Source organism: Canis lupus, chromosome 15 (assembly GCF_003254725.2).
Source record: "Canis lupus dingo isolate Sandy chromosome 15, ASM325472v2, whole genome shotgun sequence".
Taxonomy (NCBI): domain Eukaryota; kingdom Metazoa; phylum Chordata; class Mammalia; order Carnivora; family Canidae; genus Canis; species Canis lupus.
In genome coordinates, this window is record NC_064257.1 from 33190906 (window position 1) to 33208500 (window position 17595).

The 17595-nt window shown below is 33.7% G+C and overlaps 1 protein-coding gene across 5 annotated transcripts in view; it reads right to left on the reverse strand.

Annotated features, from left to right (window-relative positions):
• The window catches only part of EEA1 (early endosome antigen 1), a 411681-nt gene that overhangs the window by 4432 nt on the left and 389654 nt on the right, over window positions 1–17595 (reverse strand). For all 5 annotated transcript variants that reach the window (XM_049093901.1, XM_049093902.1, XM_025439553.3 and 2 more), the window contains 7 exons: window positions 15060–15254; window positions 9147–9329; window positions 4003–4188; window positions 3309–3440; window positions 2156–2341; window positions 960–1198; window positions 569–689 (listed from right to left, as the gene is read on the reverse strand). In XM_049093901.1, the coding sequence (XP_048949858.1) occupies window positions 569–689; window positions 960–1198; window positions 2156–2341; window positions 3309–3440; window positions 4003–4188; window positions 9147–9329; window positions 15060–15254 (1242 nt within the window). The remainder of the gene's footprint in view (window positions 1–568; window positions 690–959; window positions 1199–2155; window positions 2342–3308; window positions 3441–4002; window positions 4189–9146; window positions 9330–15059; window positions 15255–17595) is intronic.

The following is a 17595-nucleotide window of genomic DNA, read 5'->3' on the forward strand; positions in this document are numbered from 1 at the left end:
AATTTCTAATTGGGTGCCCAAGCTTTATAATTTTGACTTATAGGCACCACTGGATAGAATTTTAAAAATCAGAAATGCTTTGGTCAGCTTCCATTGTCAAAAGTTACTACATTCTTAAGTCCGAATGATATAAATAAATAAATAGATAGATAGATAGATAGATAGATAAATAAAGTAAATCAAATTTTAGTCCTCAAAGTCATTGGTAATTTCTAATCTTTAGCGATTTCCCATCCATGTTAATCTTTCAACCTTCCTCAGCACCAAGTCCATTGCTTCTTTAACACATAGTGACTCACCTATTCCTTGGTGTTTCTGAATTTTCCCAGTACTGAAAATTCATGAATGACAAGGCTTTCTAACTAATCCCAGGGGTCTCTCCGGCAAATTCTTTTTGCTTTTATTTAACTATCCATAACACCTACTGTGTGGTAGTATTGACAGTAACCATTCAAAAGTATTTATTAAATACAGGAGTTTGTTTGTTTGTTTTAAAGATTGAAAATATGCTTTTCACTAAGAGTTCATTCCAGTCTGAAAAACAGCCTCACATTACCAGATGACTTACTTGAAGGGATTGATTTTCTCTACCCAGTTCCTGCACCGCTGCAGTGGTATTATCCAGCTTTCTTTGCAATTCTAGGACTTTGGTTTGAAGTTTTTCTATTTCACCTTCTCCTTTAAGATATCTAGAACAGATTGCAAAGACATCATTAACTTTTTTTAATGATAAAGATCTTTCCAGAACATAGATGATAAACTACTTCAGTAATTTCAAATATAATACATTAATTTCAACCACCTGATTGTTTTAAGAGTTAAGTTTCTAAATAGCTACATAAACACCTGCAGGACATATATACTTTTCTTAAGATTCTTCCATTTTAAAAATTGTGGAAAAAGACCATCTTTTCATCACCAAGAATGGAAACAAACTAATTTTACTAGACATCAATCACCTTTCTAGTAGTGCTCTCCTTTCATCCTGATTATTCTGAACTGTAGCTTCCAGTACTGCAATTTCACCCCGTAAGTCATCTGTCTGTTTCTCGAGCTCACTGACTCTCCGTTGACTGGACTGCCACTCCTTCTTTACAGTGCCTAAGTTTTCATTTAATGCTGTAATCTGCATGGTAAGTTTAGCTTCGTTTTCTTCATGCTTCTTCATTCCTATTTCTTTTTCTTTTATTTCAGAATGCTGAGAAAAGAATAACAGAGGGAAAAGAAACCTATTACAAAAGTAATGCAAAATAAATTTATTTAGCTACTGAATTTAAAATATTGGCAACACAAATACTATTACTTATTTAGGAAAGAAGGCAGGATATATTTCATTTTACACTAATTAAATTGATTCCACAAGTATCTGTGACTCTGAACTGGTTCAAAGGCCATCATGCTGAAATGATGGTCAGCAAGCTTCTTACAAGAGCAATTAACATAAAGCAATTTGAGAATTTCCCTTTCTCACTAGAGCAGGGGAAGAACACATAGTTAGGGAGAGCAATGTGCTCTGGACACAAAGTCGGCATTTTCAGTCTCAAAATCCACATGCATCTTTTTCTCTATCAACCTGCCAAAACAAAAAAAACACAAAACAAAACAAAAATACAAATTCTTTAAATCATTGTGAACTTGAAATTGCAAATCTTCAACTAAAACATTCAGCACTCAAGTTATGTGGGGATATTTGGACTTAATTCAATAGAGGAAAGCCAGATGCTTCCCATGTTGGCATGCACAATTTAGGGAAGGAAAAGTAGACTTTGGTCATCAAAATTCCAAACTGAAGTTTCCGTTCTCCCTTATCAACCTTCACTTTGACCAAACAAATGAGTTTAGCGTTATTAGCATTCATGCCATTTACCTCAATCTACATAGCTGTGGATTTGTTTTCCTGGCACTAAAAGTCTTTTTATTTTTTTGAATTATGTTTAATTGAATTTTCACTTATATAAACCAAAATATAATAACAGACTAAAATATTTCCAATCACATATCAGCTCTTTGAACAAATCAGATCTTCTTTCTCAATCAAAAATTAAAATACTAGGTGAGAGCATTTAAATCCTAACTTCTAAGGAGAAAAATCCTCTTACTGGATTGACTTAACAAAATCAATTACAAAACACACTCCCACCATTAACTTACTGACCAGTTTAGCTTCCTTCTCAGTAAATTCTTTCTTGAGCTCATCTTCTTCCTTTTTCATCTGCTCTTTTAGCATTTGCTGGTTTCTCTTCTCCTGTTCAAGGGTGGCCTTCAGAGAATCTACTCTCCCTTGAAGCTCTAATTTCTGCTGAATCAAAAGTTGTTTGGCATCCTTGAGATTTGTTACCTCCTATTGAAAAAGGCCAAAAATAAATCATCCTTTATGGTAAACATTTCCAAGCATAGCTGATATTTATACAAGTTATCATAACAATATATATAATTTGAGTTTTAATCTCTTAGGAGATTCTTAAAGTTCAATATTTTAAGCAATTCGCTAAAAAGATGCAAGATTATTTACTTTCTGCTCAACAACCATTTTAATTCAAGTAATAACTTTACATGCATGTTTTGATTAAAATATGTGAAAAACTTCTACCTCTCTGTTTTCCCATTCTTCACTTAGCAAGTTTACTGGTCACCATCTTAGGCATCACACACTGTGTTAGGTTTTAAGAATATATATAAAGATGAATTATATACATTAATTGCTTTAAGGAAGTCACAGTGTGCAAGAACATAATGATATAAAGTGATAAATTATAAAGCAAAATATGTATATTGGTAGACATAAAAGGTAATGAGAGTGCTCAAGAGAGAATTTAACCTTTCTCTAAGAAAATTAGAAACATTTTACAAAGCAAATTATAGACAATTAGTTTTTTCAACTGGCAGCCTAGTGAAAATGTTCAAAATAGAAAGGGAAAATGTTCAAGACAGATTATTAAAAGATTTCAGGGAAGAAAAACAAATAAAAAAACAGTATTCCCTAAAAATCTTAATTCTAAACTCTTACATATTTTTAAGTTTACTATCTATAAGCATGATTTTCTAAATCAATATCTTTTTTATTTTATTTTCATTTTTTAGGTAGTCTCCTCATCTAGTACAGTTACTCTGCTTTATTCAGTAATCTGAAAACATAAGTAACATAGTTTCAATATACATATAGATAGACACTATTCAACAAAAGGGTGAGAGCATTGTCAAAACAACAAAACAATGTGTGGCATACAGTAAGTTCTCAGTAACATATTTATTTTTTATTTAAATGACAATACAGTACAGAGGAAAGAAAAATGATTATCTTAACATACCTTTATGCTTTCTTGCTTGTGGGACTTGAATTCTTCACTCAATTTAGCAATTTCTTTTTCCTGTCTACACTTAATTTCCTCTATCTCTGCCAATTTAGATTTTTCATTTGCTAGTTCTTTCTCTTTCAGTGACTGTAGAAAAATAATTTATTAAAAACTAATTTTAAAGTAAATACTTAACTGAAAATCAATGTAAGAAAATAACTGCTACTATTTAGGACACTGTCTCTGTCCCTTTCTACTTAAGTTAACTTGAGCAAACTACTTACCTTCACTTGCCTCTATGTCCTTATTTATACAATGTGAACAACAGTAAGATCTTTATAAGCATTAAATACTGTTAATACCATAAAATGAATAGTATCTAGCCAAAATAAGAACACTGCAAAATTTAGCCAAAACTACCATTCTTATTCTCTCATTAATGCTGTTATCACTATTACTATTATTACTAGCAATATCTTTATAAGGCACTAGTTAATAGTATTACATATTACCTAATTTAATATCTATACTAAATAGCTCTTTTTAATCCTCATTTGATAAGTAAAGGAACAAAGGGTTTAGAGTACATCTAAGGAGAGCTATTGAAGATAAAGGTGATGCCTATATCAGGTAAGAGATTTGACTAGATGATTTCTAAAGCCACTGCAACTCTCAGATTCTAGATTTAGTCAGAAAATAAAATAAATACCTTTTCTTTTTGAATATCTTGTAGTGTTTTACACTGCTCCTTCAACTGCTGTTCTTTCTTTGCAGAATCCTGCTCCAATGCAGCCTTGGCAGTTTTCAGTTCTTGAATCAATTTATTTTGGTTTCCAATTTGATTTCTGTTTGAAATCAAGTCCTCCTGTGCTAGAGAAAGCTTCTCTTCTACAGACTTTTAAAAACAATTTTCCCAAATTATTATATGTCTTTTTGTTTTTAGCAAATTTTAACAGAAATACAACAGCATAAGCACAGTAGAAAGCAAAATACTATAAAAAGATAGCTTCTTATACCCTTCAGTAAGATTACGCAAAAGAGAAAGAACACTAGACAACTCTTTTGCCTAAGGAAACAATTTTAGTATAAAACACTTAATAAAATTGAAGCAATTCCAAAACCTTTAGAAATAATCCATAAGTATTAAATATCAAATAAGAAGGGATCATATCAAACACCCTCAGGGCAGCTGGGGGAGAGAGAGAGGGAGAGAGAGAAGGAGGAAGAGGAAGAGGAAGAGGAAGAGGAAGAGGAAGAGGAAGAAGAAGAAGAAGAAGAAGAAGAAGAAGAAGAAGAAGAAATGGGAAGACATGAAAAACAATTTAAAAAGAGATGTATTTAAATGCTACATCTATATTACATATACATATATGTCTTACAGGATCTATGATGTCCCTTGACATGCTGAAATCTTTAATACATTTAAAAAAAAAGTTTTTTATTTTTGGGGAAAAAAAAGAAAAACTGTATTTCACGTCTACCAACCTGATCAAGTGAACCAAAAGAAAATCAACCAGACATCTGGGGCTCTATTTCTGACAAAGCCATTAGCCCAGCCTCTTAACTTCCAATCTATATGGTAGAAGTAGTGTTGTTAGTTAACAATGCCCATAGTTACTGACTCTTCTAAAGCTGAAATATTTTGTGAAGCCAAAGCTGGTGGAAAGGGCAAGCTTTCTGATCTATTATGTTCCATTTCAGGGTAGCTATGGCAACAAGTGGGTGATGGATGGTGGCAGGAACCTTGCCACTCTCAGTTGCAACTGTAAAGAATCATCAGGGAAGGAGAGGAACTCTAAGATGCTCTTCTACCATCTGGAAGAAGTTCATCTTTCTTATTCTGTAGACACAGTTCCTTTGAAAAAGAGGCAGAAGATAAAATCTAGGAAAGATCCCTGCTGGCTAGGCTTGGCTATTCAATGAAAAAAAAAATAGATAAAAAAATTTTAAATGAAGACCTTATTTAAGTAGTTTCTCAAGCTTTCTTAAGGAGAAAGTTTATTCCTTACAAATAAACCCAATTCAGAAGTCTTTCTAATAAAAATGAAATTTCAATTTCCAATGGCTTCCAATGAATACTAAAAAACCCTAAGGTTTCTAAGTCACTAGTCCTTTACTAATCAAGCAGCTAACCATTAACTGAGTGTGCTCCTTAGGTAAACAGGGAGGTAAGAGAGAGTCCTTGACTTAAAGAAGCTGACTCCATACCTGAAAAACAGAACCAGCATGTAAAATGGAACCTATACACACTAGGAGAGCATTTGCTATGCATCAAATGCACAGAAAAACAATGTGTGTGAGAGAACCTTGCCTGGAATGTGTTTACAGAAGCCTTCATGGTAAATGTGGGAACTGGCATAAGTATCACAAAGGGTGAGAGTGATTTCAAGTAAAAATAATACAATTTGACAAAGTCTAGCCCATACAGTCTATAGCAATTATTATTATCAACTAATAGAGGTCCTGATCTAACACTAACTACACCAAGGCTTGCTAAATACTAAGTTAACAGTACCCCCAATCTCTGCCCACAAGAATTCCAAACTGCCCATGGTATAAATGACATCCAATAGAATTTTAAATTCCCAAAATCCCAGTGACTAAATCTTTAAAATCAAGCTCAAAATCTGCACTCTTCTTTTCTGAAGATGCCTAGACATATTGCTCTTATCTCTGAATATTTGTCTCTGTCATTCAGTGATATACTGCCATGCCTTTTAAATATTCCTTTTATCTTTCTTGTTGCAGTCCATATTATTTTCATCTGCTCAGCATCTCTTCCTTTAAGGAACTCCCCTCTCCCACTCAATGTTTTGTGGACCTATCTTTAACCACCCTACTCCCACTGGAACAGGCAAATCCCTGAGTATATCAACTACCAACCTTGACCTTGAATACCACAATCACATTATAGCAGTGCAGTTAAAAAGGAATTTCTGCAGCATTCTGTGGTAACTACTGTTTCTTGCCTGCCCAACAATTTTTCCCTTTCTTCTTTCAAAATAAAACTTAAAATTCTAGTTATTGCTTTTTCTTGATGTCTGGTTAAATGACATAAGGAATGGTATAGGCTAATGGTTTATATTTAATTCTAAACTTACCAGGGTACAAAATATAAGTTAAATTCCACTTCTATCTCTCTTCAACAGTAAAGAATAGCACAGGGCATAGCCAACTTGAAATATCCAGTCAATAAGCATATAAGTATTTCATAAATAATCCAGCAGATGGGGCTAAAGGCATAGATCAGGCCAGCTTGTCTTCCATTCTACTGGTGTCTTGAAGTAGTACACTGTCAGCCCACAGATGGCAGCCTTGACTTAGGCAGGTGTCATGTAACAAAGTTCTCAATCTCTCCCTTTCTCACTTCCAAGCAACAAGATCATATAACATCAATGAAGCAAAAGAAAAATAATGGCTGATAACCATCTCTTATTCTGGTCCATAAATATCATCTGAAGTTCTCCAGGAATTCTTTTTTTTTTTTTTTTAAACTTCCTAAGTAGTTCAGATACTTCTCTTTTTGGATGCATTACTAATAGAATTCAGCAATATTCTATTTTATATTTAAAAATCCTAGCGAAATGATAACAAGAGTAAAGGGCTATGAATCAGAACTGGGATCTAATCATGGGTCTGTCATTGTGCAACTTTGGGCCTGCCACAAAGCACTCCAGGTCTTAGCCTCATCTGCAAAAGGAGGCTTTGGAATAGAGGATCTAGCCATGTCTCTTAATAGTTGAAAAACTCCTCAGTAGCCTTATTCCTCCACTTTCCCTTTTTGTCCAAACATTTCAATCTTTTGAATTTTTCTTTCATGTATAAAATTATTAGTATACAATGTAGTTTTCAAGCATAATAAAAAGAGCTGTTAGCTTAGTGAAAGAATACTGATCTAAGAGCTCTATGTCCTGTCACCAGGTTATGCTCTTGGGTAAATAATACAGCTCTATGAGAAAAAAATTAGTATGATTTCTATAGGACTTCTATAATCAATTATTAAACTTCATCTCTTTGATCAGCTAAACATCCTTCTAACTCATCTACATTCTCCATCCTTACTGTTTCTGCCATCACACATACCTGGATTATGCCATGTGTCCTCTCTAGTCTCCACACTCAGCCCTGTTGCTCCCAATCCATTCTTTATCCTCAGCCAGTCACTGACCTAACCTACAGATCCAAGCAAATCTTTTCTGTGGTCCCTCCTGCCTTTAGGGTAAAGTCCAAACTCTTCCACAGACCTTCCCTGCCTTTTAATAGTGTTACAAAGAAAAAAAATACCAATAATTTAAAACTACTAGAAAACAGAGCAATTGAGACACTCTCTAAATGTCAGGTGGTATTTTCTTCTTATAACAACTTGGCATGAGGAAAATTCTTTGACCCAAGTTTCCTATTTCTTTGTCAAATCATTAGTCACCACTGATTCCTGTGGTTCCATTGTGGCCTATCTGTATTTAGCCCTCCTGTTTCACCCGATCTCTCTCATTCATCTCTTCTGCTCCTTCCTCTTGAACTTTAAGCCCAGTGTAATCAATTCATACCTTCATTAATGGAATTTATGGAGAAAAGAAGATAATAGCCTCTTAACTAATCTCCCTACCTCTAGTTTATCCAGGTCCAATCCAGTAGTCCATAAACCTCTTCCAGGTTAAGTTGTCCAAAGTACTATTTTCTTCATTTTATTCCTGCTGAGACTCTTTATTTCCCCCCTCAAATATAAAGTCCAATCATCTCTGTTAAGCGTCTAAGATACTTCATGATTTTTTGATCCCAATCTTTTAAAACTTAACCACCAGACACAAAATAGCATGGTAGTCAACTGGTAACTGCCTCCTGGCTCTGGTCATTTCCCCTGCAGCACGTTTTCCCAAATGTGCCTAAGTGAAATGATCTTCCTCATGACTCTATATATTCAAATTCTATATATCCTTGAGAATCTGTTCAAGTCCTTTCTCCCTCATAAAGTCTTCCCTATAACAGCCTATAATAAAATATAGACATACTATATTTATATATAACATATAAATATCCTGTGATTTTCAACAAAATTTTTCAATAATGTACTTTAAATTAAACAAATAAAAAAAACTAAACAGGGAAGAAACAAAAAGCATAATACTTCACCATGACAAAAAAATAGAGAGAACTAAGCTGAATCTTCTGGGAGAGAACAAAAATGTTCCATTTATCTTAGAGAACTCATCCTTAATGCTACATAAAAACTATCCTTTTTGTATATCCTTCATTTTAACATGATATTTTAATCATTTTAACATGATATTTTAACTGATTAAAACAGTACTGTCAAGAACAAGGTTTCCATATATGTTTAGATAATTAGGGTTAAGTTTACTTTGAGCTAAATCTCTTAATTTTAATCATTAGACTTTCTGGTAGTCTTGAGAAGTTGACCAATATAAAAAACTAAAGTCAATACTGCCTGACAAACAACAGGAAAATGCTTGCGTTTTCACAAGTGGTTTACATTTTAAAACTCCTTGGATTTTTCCATCAGCAGTCCTTTTTAAAAGTTACCTTCTTCCATAGACAGCGGTCTTTAGATAAGCTAATAATGCAGTAATTAACATATTTCCAAATTATTTTATTATTACAGATGTTATTTTTAAATGCCTGTATTTACCTATACATTTTATAATATAAAACAATTTAAATTTTAAAAAGCATGTTACAAAAAAAAAAAAAGGCACGTTACTCCAAAAATAATAACAGAAAAGAAGCATCACATTCTATAAATACTAACATTCCCTTGCCCATCTGGCTCAAATCAACCATTTAATGAATGTCTATAAGCAACTTACTGAGTTTTTGTGATATATTTTACTATACCTTAAGATCTTGCCTGGTGGCAAGAAGCTCAGATTCCTTCCCATAGAAATCAGACTGAAGCTGCTTTAGATTATCCTGACTTTTTTCATAGGTATTTTGTAACACTGACATTTTTTCTTTCTCTGCTGTAAGTTCCTGGGCTGCTTGTGTGGACTGCTGCTGTAGTTTACTCTCAAGTTCTGTCTGGAACACACAATAGTTATTTAGAACAGTATGCATATCGAAAACCAGTTACAAATATAAAATGAAATCCACACAACTAAGAAGATTCCTGAGAACAAAGTAAACAGCATTTAGGTCCTAAAATTCTTATTTAATCAAGAGTAACTTACTTACTTATTACAAACTTAAAGTATGTACAAAATCCAAAATCTAACAAGTCCCGATTTAAAAACCAAAAAATAAAAAAGCATTAAGTAAAGAAAAAAAGTATTTCACTGGGTGATATCAATGTGTCGGGAGACTGAGAATAATAACCACATTCTGATAGAAGATGCAGTGCTAGATGCTTTAGAAGAGGATGTAATTTAAGGTTGAACTAAAGGAAATTTCTATATGAAAGAAATAAAAGAGTCATTACTGTGTTAAAGTCTATCATTTCTACTCCTTGAAATTCCAGAATAACTTGGGAAATTTTTACAGATTATCTTTATTAACAAGGCAGAAGGAAAGGAAAATCTTGCAAAGGTCTGACTTCTCTAAACTTGTCTTTAGTTTTTAAGATTCAGGAGATATGTACAAATATGACATACTTAAAATTTGTGTGCACATTAGGAAAATAAACACTTGGCTTTTAAAATAAAAACACTACTTCAATGCAACTTTTGTTAACCAATGACCAATGACCCTCCTGCTCCAAAATTCAATATTCATCATCTCCTTGTCCACATCTTACTTAACCTCCCAGTTGTATGGGAGGTTGAAATGGCAAATGATGTTCCCTCCTAGAAACATTTTTCAAGCTTGTTTTCAGGGCACCTATCTTATTGATCATTCCTTCTTAAAATCTTTTACTAGTTCTTTTGTTTGGTCTCTCAATATTGTAGAACCCCAGGGTTCTGTCCCTGTCCTTCTTTTATTCCATACATAGTCTCTTTCTAGAAGATCTCAACTACACTCATGGCTTTAAATATCATTTATTTACAACTGACTTCTGAATTATGTTTCTAGCCCTAACCTCTCTGCCTAAACTTTGGCCTCATTATGATCAAGTACTCCCTGACATCTCCATTTCAATGAGTGATAGATATCTATCTTAAGCAGAACTCTTGATCCTGACACTGCTTATCAAAAAGCTGCTACTTTTCCCCAATAAATATTATCAACTATGCACTTATATAAGCCACAAATGTAGTTATTCTTCTTTCCATCATCAAATGTAGTTGATTCTTCTTTCCATCATCTCTCATCATCTAATCAGCAAGTTCTGATGACTCAACTTCCAAAATATATTCCCAAATCATCTACTCACTCCTAACAACACTTCAGTTCATGCTATCATTATAACTGTCTGGACTACTACCAACACTTTTTCAGTGCCTTCTCTGCTTGCTCCTTTATCCCCCTGTAGTCAGACTGTACCATTTTCCGCTCAAAATTCTCCAACTGATTCTAATTATTCTTAGAACAAAGTTATCATTATTATTGTCTTATAATCTATAAATTTGCATGTATATGCTTTGGCCCCTGTCTACTTCTCTGAGCTCATTTCATATCATTCTTCTACTCTCCCACTATATTTAACCAATGTTGGTCTTCTATTTTTAGAAAATCCCAAGCTTGCTCTAGCTTAAGGTCTCTGCACTAGTTGTCCATCTGGACCTTTGTATACACAGCTCTTGTCTTTCATGTATCAGCTCAAATCTCTTCAGATTTGATTTCTTCTTTGATCACACAGTCTTTAGTAGGACTCTGTCCCATCACTGTCTTTCATATCACCCGCTTTAGTTTCTTCCCCAAAAAGTGTAAGCTCCATGAAAACAGTTTCCTTGTCTGTTCATGGCTGTATCTCCAACACCCAGAATTGTGCCATGGTATAAAATAGGTGCCTAGTAATATTTCTTAAATGAATAAATGACAAATAGATTGGAGGTGGAAAAGCCTGGGATGACTATTAATAAGCTATTCTAATAGCCTGGATAGAGAACAAAATAGCCTGGACTAAGATTGTGGTCATGGGAAATAAGAAAAGAGAATGGATTCAAGAGAGCTAGGAGGCCGACTGACAGGAGGTGGTGCTAATGCCTATGGAGGAAAGGGGGTTTGATCTCCCTATATGTTATCTCATAGAATCCCATGTCACCTCCTTTCCACTTCTTCCAACTTAGATTCTTTATGATGAATAATTCCTGGACTCTTTTTTCATCTTGAGAACTATATTGCTATTACACATTTTCTTTTATAGAATACTACTTCTTTGCTTTAACACTTTTCCCCCACAAATCTAGTTTTCTTTCTCTTTAATCTAATCTTCATGGCTTTCAACTAAGCCCTCTGCAAAATCTCAGTGACAACCTTTAATTAAAGGCCCTTTTGGGCTCATATTTGGGCTATCATTATCCTTACTCTGACAAACTCATTCATTCATTCATTCAAATAATTATTGATGGTTTATTTGTCAAAAGACACAGTTCTCTGACCCTAAGGAACTCAAAAATATTAGTGGGAAATTAAAGAAAAAAAGACATCAATTAAACAGTTTGACAGTTGCTTTAATAGAAGTAAACCCAAACTTCCAAAGGAGAATACAGGAAGGTCAGTCATTTACAATTTACCCTTCACAAACTGACCAGTTTTTGCTCTAAAATTGATCTGATCACATTCCATCCTTCTTAAAAATCTTTATTAATCCTCCAATATTAAAATTTTAAAGTGGAAATGACTATATATCATCTACTGTGATCTGATTTCATCCAATTCTATTGCCTTATCCCTCCCCTCACTTCTCCATTTACCATGTACTCCAAAAGCTAATGTTCTTTAATGACATTTTCTAAGTCTTACAAACATTGCTAATATTGTTTAGCTCCTTGAAATATCTAATTTCCTCTTTTTTAATGTTTTAAAATTATAATCATCTCCAAAGGCCCAGTTAAAATGCTAGCTCCCTAGAAAGCCAGTCAAAATTTCCATTAAGTTCTAATTTTTCTCATATTTCTGTTTAAGTTTGTTTCATTCTCCTTTATACATTAGTTTTTCCCTTACATACCTACTTCCTTATTAAATTATAAGCTACTTGAGAGTTAAGGGTGCTATCCTATTCATTCTGTATTCCCACAATAGATTTCAAATAAATTTAGTATAGGGGCCTTGACTTATTTGCAGGATCCTACTTACAGGATCCTTGATCAGTGGCTCCCAAACAATCATATATATCCAAAATATGTGTGTGGGTTTGTGTGTGTGGATTACATAAGTGCATACACATACATATCTAGATCCATTTAAACACTGTTTTTTTTTTTTTCTATTGCATTGTGGGACAGTTGTAACTTTGTCACAGACCATCACTGCATAGTCAATCATGCACACCGACATACTTCCATGTAATAGCAAACTATTTTGCTTACATACTGCACTGGGGACAGTCCTGCATATTTTAAATATGTTTTCTTAATCTTTACAACAACTCTATAACTCCATTTTATTTAGCCCAGAAAGATGATTCACTTCCTTATGACCATAAATCTAATGTGTGTCACACAAAATTTAAATTCAGATCTTGCCTAACTCCAAAATTTATCCTTCTTTCCATGCTACACAGCTCCCCAACAAAACCAAATTATACTTGCCTTTCAATGATTCTCTAGTTACTCTAAATTCAAAGTCTAATTTACATTGACTATCAACCCAACATTCCCCAAAATGCCATCCACCATCTATCCCAAAGTTAAAAAGTGTGCTTATTTTAGCATCCATACACTAACAGAAACTAATATAGCCATGGCTGAATGTTTGTGTCTCCCCAAAAAAAGTTCATGTTGAAGAAGTCCAGATCTACAATGTGATGGTTATTTGGAACTGTGACCTTTAGGAGGTCATCAGGTCATGGGAGTACAGCCCTCATGAATTAGTGATTAGGGATTAGTGTCCTTACAAAAAGAAACACAAGAAAGATTATCTCTCTTTCAGCCATATGAAGATACAGCAAGAAAGTATCTGTCTACAAACCAAGAAATGGGTCTTCACCAGACACCAGACATGCCAGTGTCATTATATTTGACTTCCCAGCCTACAAAATTGTGAGAAATAAACACACTGCTTACACCACCAAGTCTATGGTATTTTTGTTATAGCAATCCAAACTATGACATCTACCAATAAAAGCATTTCCTTTAAATGATTCTTTTTTTTAAGCTCTCATAATTCTTAAGGTGTAATCTAGTAAAGCCATGCAAAGTATAGGCAATATACATTAATCATAAATCTAAAAGAAATCATATTGTAACTAATAATTTAAGAAAATGTGCTAAAAATAGCTGGGTTTTATTTTTTTTAATTCATGAAGGTATGCTATAAAAATGAAGATCTAGGGAATACATAAATATGATATTAATAGATTGGGGGAAAAGAATTAACTCAAGATACCAAAGCATACAATAAATGTATTGTGATAATTATATCCTGACTTATGATTATATATAACACCAAAAATGCACAGGCAAATTTGTCTACTATTGTTTGTGTTATTAGAAAATTACTCTTTTGTAAAGAGAAATAGAAATAATTGACAGTTGTCAACATAAAATACCTATTTGCAAGGTTAATTTTTTTTCCTCTCATAATGTGATAGCCCACTCTTAATGACAGGACATATTTTGTTTGTTCTACATAAGAGAGATTTCACTTCTCAGGGCGCCTGGGTGACTCTGTCGGTTGGTTATACATCCAACTCTTGATTTCAGCTCAGGTCATGATCTCAGGGTTGCATGTGAGACAAGGTTGTGAGATGGAGCCCACATCAGGCTCCATGCTCAGTGCGGAGTCTGCTTGAGATTCCTTCCCTCTACTCATCCCCACCATTTCTCTCCCCTGCTCTTGCTCATATATTCTCTCTAATAAATAAATAAATCTTTAAAAAGAAGAAGAAAAGACTTCACTTCTCTCTTCTCCATTGACCAACTGGCAAGCACATACCAACAGTAATGAAAAGTTATTTTTGTTCAACTATTAAGTACAATCTATCTTGTCAACTCTTGGTACAGACAAGTACTAAAATATATTTAAGAATAAAAAATAGATGCTCAATAATAAATTAGAATAGTTGAGAAATGAAAACCAATAAGATGCAACTTGAAATATCAAACAATTTTAACCACATAAAACCTACACTCCTGAATTTTTTTAATATGTACCATTTTATGGGTTTTGTTCTTGATTATCTTCCCTTAATAAGGATAATTTTTAAATTCCTTTAAAATTTTCTAATGCACTAGAAATATTATATAAATTATTTCCATAACATTAAGTGTTAATTATATTGTTACATAAAAAGGTAATTTTAGGGCAGCCCCGGTGGCTCAGCACCACCTTCAGCCCAGGGTGGGATCCTGGAGATTGGGATCGAGTCCACATTGGGCTCCCTGTGTGGAGCCTGCTTCTCCCTCTGCCTGTGTCTCTGCCTCTCTCTCACTCTCTATGTCTCTCATGAATAATAAAAAAAAAAGGTAATTTTATATCAGATGATTAATTTGAAATAAAGATTATCTAAAAACATGGTTCTAGTGAATGGAAATCCAGACTTACATACTTAATTACATAATTAAGAGCTTTTATACATTAAAAAATACTTAGAAAAATTACTTAGAAAAATTTTGAACATATATAAATTTTTCTTTGCTGCAACTCATCTGTTATATTATGAACTGCAAAGATTTTCTTCCCATAAAAAGTAAACAAATATCGTATTACTACCTTCTGTGAAATAGCAGTTTTAACTTCTCCTTGGAGTGCTTCAATTTGCTTTTTCTTCTGTTCAGTCAATTGCTTCAGCTCATTTATGGTCCCCTGAAGTTGTTGTTCTTCTTTTTCCTTTTGTTTTAAAGTATTCTGGGCCTGTACAACTTGTCCTTGAACTGAATTGAGTTCCAACTTCAACTGATGAGAAGTCTAAAAGAAAATAAAACCTGTTTATTAGCATTCATCATTCAATCAAGACACGTTTACTGGGGACCTTCTAAATGCCAAGCACTACTCTAGGTAGAAACTACTAAGCCTGGTGGCCAAAGGTGACCAGTGGTAAATCAAAATACCAAACAAAAAAAAATCTCTGCCCTCATGAAGCTTTCCTAATTGACACTATTTGCTATTAGATAACATGCTGGATTAATTTTCAATATGTGTTTAACCTTACCTCCCTTTCTAACTTGTAAGTATATATTTGGTATATATTATATATAAAATAAAAAAATATATATAAATGAGCCAGAATAGTATAAACTTGTACTGTAGAAAACAGGAATATTGACATCAATCTTTAGATTTCTGGAATGTCTACTATCTTTCAAGAATATTCTCAAAATGCCAACTTAGCTTATTAGCCATGATTAATCAAAACGGATAGCTCCATATCAACTATGGCAAAAAAAAAAAATTTTTTTGGCAAATATGTTTAGTCTATGACTGATGATACTGAACTATACCATGTAATAGTTTCCTCATTCAGAGCTCTGGGGAATATTGTGCTACTACCTTGTTTTTATAATCTACTAGGATATAATTCTCAAAATTAGGTATCATACAGAAGTCACATTGAGGTTCTACTATGGTCAAAGTGAATTACAATGATCTCCTGCCCTTCCAGCCAAAGTCATGTTTCCATGTTTTATGCATTTTGCCTTATGAACTTAACTTGAGCATTTGACCATATTCAAAGTTAATTTTGAAAAGTTTCACTCCTAAATATGGTTGCTTCAGCTTATCTCCCACACAAAGGAAAATATTTTTGTGCAAAACAGGAGTCAGGTAGTGTAACAATGATGATTATTATAATATGATGACCAATGATAAACTGATAACTAACATTTGAGCCTTTATTTTGTTATGTTAAAGGTTCCAAGCACTTTGAAATATTTAAACCTATTTATCTCTTATTAATCCTATGGCATACTTTCTCAAAAAACAAGAAAGTTCTCAAATATACAACCTAACCTTACACCTAAAAGAGCTGGAGAAAGAACACCAAATAAAGCCTAAACTCAGCAAGAGAAGAGAGATAACAAAGATTAGAGCAGAAATCAATGAAATAGAAACCAAAAGAACAGTAGAACAGATCAATACAGCTAAAAGCTGGTTCTTTGAAAGAATTAATAAAACTGATAAACCCCTGACCAAACTTTACAAAAAAAAAAAAAGACCCAAATAAATAAAATCATATAAGAAAGAGGAGAGATCACAACCAATACCAAAGAAATACAATTATAAGAATATATTATGAGCAACTATATGCCAACAAATTAGACAATCAGAAGAAATGGATGCATTCCTAGAGATGTATAAACTACCAAAACTGCAGGATGCCTGGGTGGCTCAGTGATTGAGTGTCTGCCTTAGGCTCAGGGCATGATCCTGGAGTCCCAGGATTGAATCCCGCATCGGGCTCCCTGCATGGAGCCTGCTTCTCCCTCTGCCTATGCTCTGCCCCTCTCTCTCTGTGTCTCTCATGAATAAATGAATAAAATCTTTAAAAAAAATAAACAAATTACCAAAACTGAAACAAAAAGAAATAGAAAATCTGAACAGACCCCTAACCAGCAAGGAAACTGAAGCAGTAATCAAAAATCTCCCAACAAACAAGAGTCCAGGGCTGGATGGCTTCCCAGGGCAATTCTACCAAACATTTAAAGAAGAATTAATACCTATTCTTCTGGGGACGCCTGGTGGCTCAGTGGCTGAGCATCTGCCTTTGGCTCAGGCCGTGATCCTGGAGTCCCCGGATTGAGTCCTGTATCAGGCTCACTGCATAGAGCCTCCTTCTCCCTATGCCTGTTGTCTCTGCCTCTCTCTCTTTGTATCTCTTATGAATAAATAAATAAAATATTTAAAAACAATACCTATTTTTCTGAAGCTGTTTCAAAAAATAGAAATGAAAGGAAAACTTCCAAACTCTTTCTATGATGCCAGCATTACCTTGATCCCAAAACCAAAGACCTCACCAAAAAGGAGAATCACACACCAATATCCCTGATAAACATGGACACCAAAATTCTCATCAAAATACTAGCCAATAGGATCCAACAATTCATTAAAAAGATTATGCACCACGACCAACTGGGATTTATTCCTGGGCTGCAAGGGGGTCCAACATCCACAAATCAATCAATCTGATACACTAATAAATGTTTAGTTTAATAAAAGAAAGAACAAGAACCGTATGATTCTCTCAACATATAGATGCAGAAAATGCATTTGATAAAGTACAGCATCCTTTCTTAATTAAAACTCTTCACAC